The 10,000-nt window shown below is 41.6% G+C and overlaps 1 protein-coding gene across 1 annotated transcript in view; it reads right to left on the bottom strand.

Moving 5' to 3' along the window:
- kifap3b (kinesin-associated protein 3b) overlaps positions 1-10,000 on the bottom strand; it is a 24,350-nt gene that overhangs the window by 10,359 nt on the left and 3,991 nt on the right. Inside the window, exons 7-15 of the mRNA XM_060888484.1 lie at positions 9,672-9,796; positions 8,256-8,354; positions 7,998-8,176; positions 7,641-7,803; positions 4,758-4,858; positions 3,811-3,919; positions 1,563-1,675; positions 1,028-1,193; positions 752-877 (exon numbers count right to left, since the gene is read on the bottom strand). Of these exons, the coding sequence (XP_060744467.1) occupies positions 752-877; positions 1,028-1,193; positions 1,563-1,675; positions 3,811-3,919; positions 4,758-4,858; positions 7,641-7,803; positions 7,998-8,176; positions 8,256-8,354; positions 9,672-9,796 (1,181 nt within the window). The remainder of the gene's footprint in view (positions 1-751; positions 878-1,027; positions 1,194-1,562; positions 1,676-3,810; positions 3,920-4,757; positions 4,859-7,640; positions 7,804-7,997; positions 8,177-8,255; positions 8,355-9,671; positions 9,797-10,000) is intronic.

Raw genomic sequence — 10,000 nt, 5'->3', positions numbered from 1 at the left:
TCATTACAACGCTGATTCAATGCCACAGGATTCGTCTCGGTGCCGATTTACCGATTCAATACGACACGATTCGCAACAGCGATTCAATTCAATGTGGTTCATTACAATACTGTTTCAAAATAATAATTAGAAATGCTTACCTTTATGTACTGTCAGGCCATGATTATTTCACTGATACTTTTACTCACTCTCTCACTCACTCATCTTCTACCGCTTATCCGAACTACCTCGGGTCACGGGGAGCCTGTGCCTCAGGCATCATCAGGTATCAAGGCAGGATACACCCTGGACAGAGTGCCAACCCATCGCAGGGCACACACACACACACTCTCATTCACTCACACACTCACACACTACGGACAATTTTCCAGAGATGCCAATCAACCTACCATGCATGTCTTTGGACCGGGGGAGGAAACCGGAGTACCCGGAGGAAACCTACCAAGTAGCCTACCAAGAAAGGTCATTGGTCATTATCTTCCTCCTCCTGTGCACTGAAATCACTGAAGTCATCTCCTTCAGGGTCGGAGTTAACCAGTTCGGAAATTTCATTGGTCTAATGAAAGTTTCATGCCGCCAAAAAACTGAGCACGTCACAGAATGCGTTTTTTTTTTTTTTTAAATAATTGAAAGCGGGAAAAATCCATATATTAGCCGCGTCATTGTTTAAGCCGCAAGGTTCAGAGCGTGGGAAAAAAGTTACGGCTTATAGTCCGGAAAATACGGTATGCTGGACAGATGTGTTTCTTACCGTTAAGAAGCTCTATAAGAGCAGGAATGATGCCAGATTTGGCCAACATGGCAGCACAGGAGTCGTCCATGGACACAGTGCCAATCAGTATAACCACCTCCAGGATCAAGTCGTCCTCTGCTGAGCCTAAAACACACAGAGGACAGAGGACAAAAAGTCAGGCCCGGGGACTTGGGTTAACCAGTGGACTGTCCAAAAATTCCCAGAATACTCATACAAGAGCTAACACACACACACACTCACACACACACACACACAGGAAACGTTCAGTGTTACCAGGTTTGAGCCGCTCTTTGAGGTAGGGGACAAGGTTGTATTCGCGGAGTAGCAGCTCCCAATCCAGGTCATGGATGGTGAGGTTCGCCAACGTCCCTAAACACTCAATTACAAACTCTTCGTCTTCTTCAGGCCTGATCTGAGCCGCCAAATCACCCACATAATCCTGCAGAAAGGAGACGAACGCAAATTCACAGCCAGTCTGTTTTATGAATATAGTACAAAATATTTTTCAACGGTGGAATAAATAATGAAGGGTTAACTCAGAGTGGGATGCCACGCCCACTTCAATAAAATTTACAGGCACAGAGGACACGCCTCCTTCAATATGACTGACAATCAAAGCAGACACAAATCTTGAAAGATGGGCAAAAAGGCCAAGTCCCTCATTGTAACCTGCAGGCACAGAGGCATTGTTTATTATGATTGCCAGATAGAGAGGCCACACCCCTTCAATAGAAAAAGTAGCAGGTAGGCCACACCCCCTTTACAGAACAACATAGGCACAAAGTCGGCTTAACGAGAAAAGACTCACCAGGAAAAGCTGCTTTAGTGGGTCGTCGTGTTGTGAGATGTTCCTGATCATCTTCATAAGCAGCGGGTCTTTAAACTTCAGCGCTCTCTTCATGAGCAGCTTCAAACCGTTTCCTAAAATTATGTTATGTTCAAAATCAAGTTTCATCTCAAGTCATAAAATACATATTTGATACACTGTCCAGTATTCAGTACACAAACACATGGCTCGAGCCAATCTGCATGACACGAGAGAGAGGAAGTTGAGGAAAGGAGGAGTGGTCTGTGTGCTCATTAACGTTTGGAAGGAGGTGTGTGTGTTAATATTAGTGAAGGAGGTGTGGGCTGTGTATGTTTATCTGAGTAAAGGAGGTGTGACCTGTGTGTATGTTAATCTTAATTGAGGAGGTGTGGCCTGTGTATGTTAATCTTAATAAAGGAGGTGTGGCCTGTGTATGTTAATCTTAATAAAGGAGGTGTGGCCTGCATGTATGTTTATCTGAGTAAAGGAGGTGTGGCCTGTGTGTGTTAATCTTAATTGAAGAGGTGTGGCCTGTGTATGTTAATCTTAATTGAGGAGGTGTGGCCTGTGTATGTTAATCTTAATAAAGGAGGTGTGGCCTGCATGTATGTTTATCTGAGTAAAGGAGGTGTGGCCTGTGTGTGTTAATCTTAATTGAGGAGGTGTGGCCTGTGTATGTTAATCTTAATAAAGGAATTGTTGCCTGTGTATGTTTATCTTAATAAAGGAGGTGTGGCCTGTGTGTATGTTTATCTGAGTAAAGGAGGTGTGGCCTGTGTGTATGTTAACCTTAATAAAGGAGGTGTGGCCTGTGTGTATGTTTATCTTAATAAAGGAGGTGTTGCCTGTGTATGTTTATCTTAATAATGGAGGTGTTGCCTGTGTATGTTTATCTTAATAAAGGAGGTGTGGCCTCTGTATGTTAATCTTAATAAAGGAGGTGTGGCCTGTGTGTGTGTTTATCTGAGAGAAGGAGGTGTGGCCTGTGTGTGTTAATCTTAATAAAGGAGGTGTGGCCTGTGTGTATGTTTATCTGAGTAAAGGAGGTGTGGCCTGTGTGTATGTTTATCTGAGTAAAGGAGGTGTGGTCTGTGTGTGTTAATCTTAATTAAGGGGGTGTGGCCTGTGTGTATGTTAATCTTAATAAAGGAGGTGTGGTCTGTGTGTGTTAATCTTAATTAAGGGGGTGTGGCCTGTGTATGTTTATCTTAATAAAGGAGGTGTTGTCTGTGTGTATGTTAATCTTAATAAAGGAGGTGTGGCCTGTGTATGTAAATCTTAATGAAGGAGGTGTGGCCTGTGCGTATGTTAAACATAATGAAGGTGGTTTTGTCGGTTTTTGTTCATCTTAATGAAGGAGGTGTGGCCTCTGTATGTTAATCTTAATAAAGGAGGTGTGGCCTGTGTGTGTGTTTATCTGAGAGAAGCAGGTGTGGCCTGTGTGTGTTAATCTTAATAAAGGAGGTGTGGCCTGTGTGTATGTTTATCTGAGTAAAGGAGGTGTGGTCTGTGTGTGTTAATCTTAATTAAGGGGGTGTGGCCTGTGTGTATGTTTATCTGAGTAAAGGAGGTGTGGTCTGTGTGTGTTAATCTTAATTAGGGGGTGTGGCCTGTGTATGTTTATCTTAATAAAGGAGGTGTGGCCTGTGTATGTTAATCTCAATAAAGGAGGTGTTGTCTGTGTGTATGTTAATCTTAATAAAGGAGGTGTGGTCTGTGTGTGTTAATCTTAATTAAGGGGGTGTGGCCTGTGTATGTTTATCTTAATAAAGGAGGTGTTGTCTGTGTGTATGTTTATCTGAGTAAAGGAGGTGTGGTCTGTGTGTGTTAATCTTAATTAAGGGGGTGTGGCCTGTGTATGTTAATCTTAATAAAGGAGGTGTGGCCTGTGTATGTAAATCTTAATAAAGGAGGTGTGGTCTGTGTGTATGTTAATCTTAATAAAGGAGGTGTGGTCTGTGTATGTAAATCTTAATAAAGGAGGTGTGGTCTGTGTATGTAAATCTTAATGAAGGAGGTGTGGCCTGTGTATTATAAATGTGTCCTAATCCTTCTCATGTTCACTCAGTAATGACATTTTTTTGACTACCTCATTCTTCAAATTATGACCTGTTTGGTTGAGAGCTCCACATTTTACTGAAAAATGTATGGAAATATGGAAGCTCTGTTGTAACCAGTGTTGTGTATGGGATCACACAGTTATACTGGTCTTAACATTCTGTATAATAATCCACATGCCTGCTTGTACCTTCACAGATGATCTGAGCGTTCTCCTTGTTAGCCGCCAGGTTGATGCAGAAGGAGATGAGCTCAGGGTCGATTCTCTCCTCTCTTCTTTCAAACAGCATCTTCATCAGCTACACACAAACAGAGAAGAAAAATGCAGCAGAAGGTATATAAGGCCTGCAATGCTGTAAATAATCGCTCGTCACATACGCACGTATGTGTGTATCACAAAGTCTAGACTCACTGGCACCTGAGTGAGCAGAGACCCACATCCCCCATCCTTCATCACTTATCCTCATCGCTCAAAACCCTTCTAGGCATTTCCTCTCTGTCTCTCTCTCTCTCTCTCTTTCTCTCTCTCTCTCTCTCTCTCTCTCACACACACACACACACACACTCTTTAATCCCTTTTGAATCATTAGGATTAATAACTCAATTGGACATGCGTCACCTTATTTTCTATTTGCTAAACAAAGAGAAAACAAGATCCAAATATTGACCTTAAAACACTGAGAGAACAAAAACACCTTTAAACATTTTAATAGGATTAAAATAAAAGGCACACAAAAGACGGTGGCAGAACTCCTAATTTCACTGTGCCTGGCCCTAAATCCCCCCTTCCGCCAATCCTGCTTTATTAACCACACTGGAGGTCTTGGAGAGGTCGTGACGTCACTTCGCACCACAGGCTGAGTGATTAGGCAGAATAATTTCCCCCTGCTTTTACTTTTACAAGCATCTGGTAGGAATTTACACCCAATTAGACAAGATGAGAGGGTATAAAGAAGACAACACTTAGGCAGAAGTGGTTTTAGGCAAGCAGCAGTCCGGACTCTCATTAGTGACCCACAGGCTCACATGCTCATTATGCGCTCTATAGGACGAGGAAGCACATGTGACCAGCTTATCTTACCTTTTTGTCTTAATATTTAGCAGTATAACTTTTGGTGTGTGTTTTTTGGGTCTCACCTGTGGGATGCAGTCAGTGTGAGCGAACATGGATTTGGAGTTGTCATCCATGCTGATGTGGTACAGGATACACATCACTAGCTGCTTATGAGTCTCACTGCCTGTAGCACAAAAAAAAACAAAAAAACATTTAAGTTGTACAAAATATTTAAACCCAAGTATTTTAAGCAGATACTGGATTGTGATTCAGTTCAGTGCAGATATTATACATGGGTTCATTAGGACTTCATAAAGTATACAAGACTTATTGATACAGAGGCCACACCTCCTTCACAGAGACTGACAGGTACAGAGGCCACACCTGTTTTGCTGGGACTGACAGGTACAGAGGCCACACCTCCTTCACAGAGACTAGCAGGTACAGAGGCCACACCTGCTTCACAGAGACTAGCAGGTACAGAGGCCACACCTCCTTCAGAGACTAGCAGGTACAGAGGCCACACCTCCTTCACAGAGACTAGCAGGTACAGAGGCCACACCTCCTTCACTGGGACTGACAGATACAGAGGCCACAGCTCCTTAACTGGGACTGATAGGTACAAAGGCCACACCTCCTGCACAAGGACTGACAGGTACAGAGGCCACACCTCCTGCACAAGGACTGACAGATAAATAGGCCACACCTCCTTCATAAGGACTGACAGGTAAATAGGCCACACCTCCTTCAATGGGACTGAGAGGTACAAAGGCCACACCTCCTTCACAAGGACTGAGAGGTAAATAGGCCACACCTCCTTCACAAGGACTGACAGGTACAAATGCCACACCTCCTTCACTGGGAGTGACAGGTACAAATGCCACACCTCCTTCATAAGAACTGACAGGTACATAGGCCACACCTCCTTCACTGGGACTGACAGGTAAATAGGCCACACCTCCTGCACAAGGACTGACAGGTAAATAGGCCACACCTCCTTCACTGGGACTGACAGGTACAGAGGCCACACCTCCATCACAAGCACTGACAGGTACAGAGGCCACACCTCCATCACAAGGACTGACAGGTACAGAGGCCACACCTCCATCACAAGGACTGACAGGTACAGAGGCCACACCTCCTTCACAAGCACTGACAGGTACAGATGCCACACCTCCTTCACAAGGACTGACAGGTCCAAATGCCACACCTCCTTCACAAGGACTGACAGGTACATAGGCCACACCTCCTTCACAAGGACTGACAGGTACATAGGCCACACCTCCTTCACAAGGACTGACAGGTACATAGGCCACACCTCCTTCACAAGGACTGACAGGTACATAGGCCACACCTCCTTCACAAGGACTGACAGGTACATAGGCCACACTTCCTTCACTTAAGTATTTAGGACTAAGAGCACAATTTACTTAAGAAGCATTTTTGTTTTGCCTGGTGTAATTCTAAACCCTCGTTAGAAAATACACACACACACACACACACACACACACACACATTTATCACTAAACAAGTTAAATAAACAGTCTCATTAATAACGTTCTCCTTTTCAGAGCGTGACAGAACCCTGAAGACATTAAACACTTACACGCAGATCTGTTACATAAGCTTTGATTAGCTTAGCCGAGCTGACACACACACACACACGCACGCACACACACACACACACACACACACACACACACACACACACACAGACACAGACATACAACCCACTAACACATTAACACATTGGCTATTAGGACCAGATGGGACCACTGGAGACCTTTAAAGTAAAAATGGCCTAAAGTATAAGAAGGAAAGGAGAGAGAAGAAAGAGAGAAGAAGAAAGAGAGAGCGAGAGAGAGAAAGAGAAAGAGAGAGAGGGGGTGAGTAAAAGGGTGAGAGGTGGAGTGCATTTTTTTTTTAAAAATGAGGAAACAAGAGCTTGAATTTTAGTGTGAGTAATAATCAGGAGACATGTGCTTCTCATTAGAGGCCTGTGACATTCTGACCCACATTAATGCCTCCCCTCACTGAGGGGTGGGGGGTGGGAGGGTCAGGGTATATAGAGGAGGCTGATAGTTAACGAGAGCTGCTGAGGAGCCTATTAAACTCACCAAATGCTACAAAAATCAATACAATTCTTGTACGTTTGGTAAACAATGTAAGTGGAATAAAAAGCCATTGTTTAGAAGGAGCTGCTCCGAGCAAACTGGGGTTCGGTGTAAATCTGAGGAAGAAGGACTTGGGAATGGAACTCAATTCAATTTTATTTCATTTGTAAAGAGATTTTACCAACAGACAGCTTTCAATTGTCTGGGTGTATTTAAACGATATTCGTGTAGCTACACGTTTTTATGACATTATTCAGTTTTAGTAAACTTAGATTCACAACAATCCAACAACAAACTCTCACAAAGGACAGCACTCGTCTGGAACGGAGAAAAAAAACAGTGCTCCCTGTTTCGAAAAAAAATTCTTTAGCTTTAGCTACAATCTGTGAAAACGTCGATCCATAAAATCAATCGATAACAGTACCCTAACGACGTGTAATTTTACTGTTTTTATATTTTTCAACAAAAAAAACACAACTAACAACTAACACAAAGATCTATGAATATGTATGAATATGCAAATTAGAAGCACCTCCTTCTGAGAACCTTCCTATTTAAGCTGCTGACACACGAAGTGACACACGAGTCGGATTTCAGTAAAACCTTAAAAATACGTAAATATACAATATAAAAAACGTTAGCATGACAAGCATGAATTTGTTCTTAGCCTGCAGAGTCTATAGCTGAAATTCAGTCGTCTTCTAATAATTAGCGTTTCACGGTATTACATTTATGAGAAGCGGTTTGAAAAGGAAAAATCTGTATAATTCGAATCACGGAGACGGACGTGTCGTTTGCTTTGATAGTGTTAAATGTTTATGTGTTAAGTTGTGTTAAGTCTCGAGGTCTTACTCAGCATGGCAGTGAGTTTAGGCAGGAGGCCGACCTGCACCATCTTGTTTCTGAGTCCCGTGTCGAAGGAGAGGTTGAGCAAGAGGCGCAGCGTGACGTTCAGCAGGTCGTCGTGATCGCATGGCACCAAGCGACAGAGCTTCTCGATGGTGTCCATCTCCGCCTGAGATGGACACACACACACACACACAAGCAGCGAAGCCAAAATTCAGCCCTTCTCTCAGATAGAACTGTTTCTAATGAGATAATATTTTTATTCATTTCGTTTATAAGGTCTCATTGATGGTTCCGTCAGAGTCCCACGAAACCCCTGTGAAACCTTCAAACTCTTGGGGCATGAGAACAAACCCTGCTCACCATGTCGTTCTTGTTCTCCAGGAAGATGCTGAGCTTCTTGAGGAAAGAGACGACGAGCACCAGGAGCTCCTCGTTATCCCGATCCAGAGTCTTGACCAGCAGCTGCACAATGTTCTTGTTCCTCATCTTCAGCTCTGTGCGCGTATCCTCGGCCAGGTTCAGGAGCAGGTACAGAGCCACTGGAACCGAAGAACAGGACAGAGGTTATGACACTTTGTGACACATCTACAGAGAAAGATCGTTAGGGCTGAGCTTAACCTCTCAGCAGCTGCTCCTGCTTCACCAGCAGACTCTGATATTTCTTATAGGCTTTCTCACAGTCTTTCTTCAGGCTCTGGTTATCAGCATCTTCTTCACGTACAAGGAGGTCAAGAATCAAGAGATTGAAGGTATAGCGAGTGAGCCATAAGTGTAGCAGATGAGCGATAGGTCAGTGATTCACATGAACAGAATCATCCTCAATAACAACATTCGCATTATTTTATTAATTAGACAGAAAAAAAATTCTAAATAAAAGCACGATTAAATCACGTATATCTTAAGGATATAATATATTTCAGAACCTCAGGTTAGTATCTTGTGGCTTCATTAATTCAAGTGAATAATTCACTGTCAGTACACGCTACAGTATAAGTGAGCTGGATCAAGTGCGATTTTATTAAACTGCTAAAAAATGAGTGTGGAAGCCGTTTCGTAAAATACAAAATTGTAAAAATATAAAAACAAACATACAAAAAACTAATAAAATTATAACCTGATTTTTTTTGCTACTTGAAATTCTGACCATGAATTACACAACTTGGTTTTTTAAAGCCTTAATTTTATGAATTTAAAATATTTTACAACATGAATTCTGCTACTGACCCTGAATTTTTTCGGAGAGTCTGAAATTTTAAGTCTTTGTGCCCTTGTTTTGTTTGTAATTAAAGGTTAATTGCAATTAACCTTTAATTACAAACAAAACAAGGGCACAAAGACTTAAATCGCTTTTATTTTACGTATATATTACACAGTCATGAGGTTAGTATCTTTTGGTCTGATTAATTTTATTGGTCTGAATAATTGACTGTCAGTACATGTTACAGTACAGTGAGCTGGATCAAGTGCTATTTTATTAAGATGCTCAATACTGAGTGTGGAAAACTGGTTTATTCAAAATTGTAACCTGAATTTTTCGAATATCGTCTTTTGATTTTCTGAATTTAAAACGTTTTTAACAACATGAATTCTTTGCACTGAATTTCAATCCTTCTGTATTTTTAATACCTAAATTTCTGACCCTGAATTTTTTTATTCTGAAATTTAAATCTTTGTGCCACTTTGCTTTCGTCCCTTGTTTTGTTTTGTTTGTAATTAATAGTTAAACAGATAAGTTTAAAAACCAGAAGCAAAACCAATCATGGAGCAATATTTTAGCCATATACTAGATTTATTTTAAATTCTCACCATCTTTTCGGTCAGTAAACTTATAAATTGTTTTATGCTTTAAAATTGCAAGGGAATAAAAACACTCTCAGTCTTAGATCCACGTTTTTATCGCTGGCGGTCTAGACGCTAGAAACCCGGCATAATGTAGTGAAGTTTCAGTGCGATACGATAAGATAAAGATAAAACGTGACGGTGGACCGAACAGTAAGGCCACGCCCCCTTCGTTAGAAACATCAGTAAGGATATAGGCTTTGTTCTTCTTCTCCAGCTCCTCCTGCCACAGCTTGTATCTCTTCAGCTCGTGTTCCACGATGTTCATGCACAAACCTCCGATCTTATAGTACGTGATCAAACCATGGAACTGGGAGAAGCTGGAGGAAAAACGGCTCATTAAATGTACATTCAAATAGACAGAATTTACCTCTTTATAATTTAGGGTTAGCATAAGTTAGGTTTTGTTTTAAAAAAATCAGTTTCAAAATGACATTTGGCTTTAAAAATTCAATTAGAAATAAGTTTTAGATAGTAAGAAATTCAGGGCAAAAAATAATCAGAAATATATTTTAATTGAGAAT

Source organism: Tachysurus vachellii, chromosome 15, assembly GCF_030014155.1.
Source record: "Tachysurus vachellii isolate PV-2020 chromosome 15, HZAU_Pvac_v1, whole genome shotgun sequence".
In the NCBI taxonomy this organism is placed as follows: Eukaryota; Metazoa; Chordata; class Actinopteri; order Siluriformes; family Bagridae; genus Tachysurus; species Tachysurus vachellii.
This window is presented reverse-complemented; position numbering and strand designations above follow the sequence as displayed.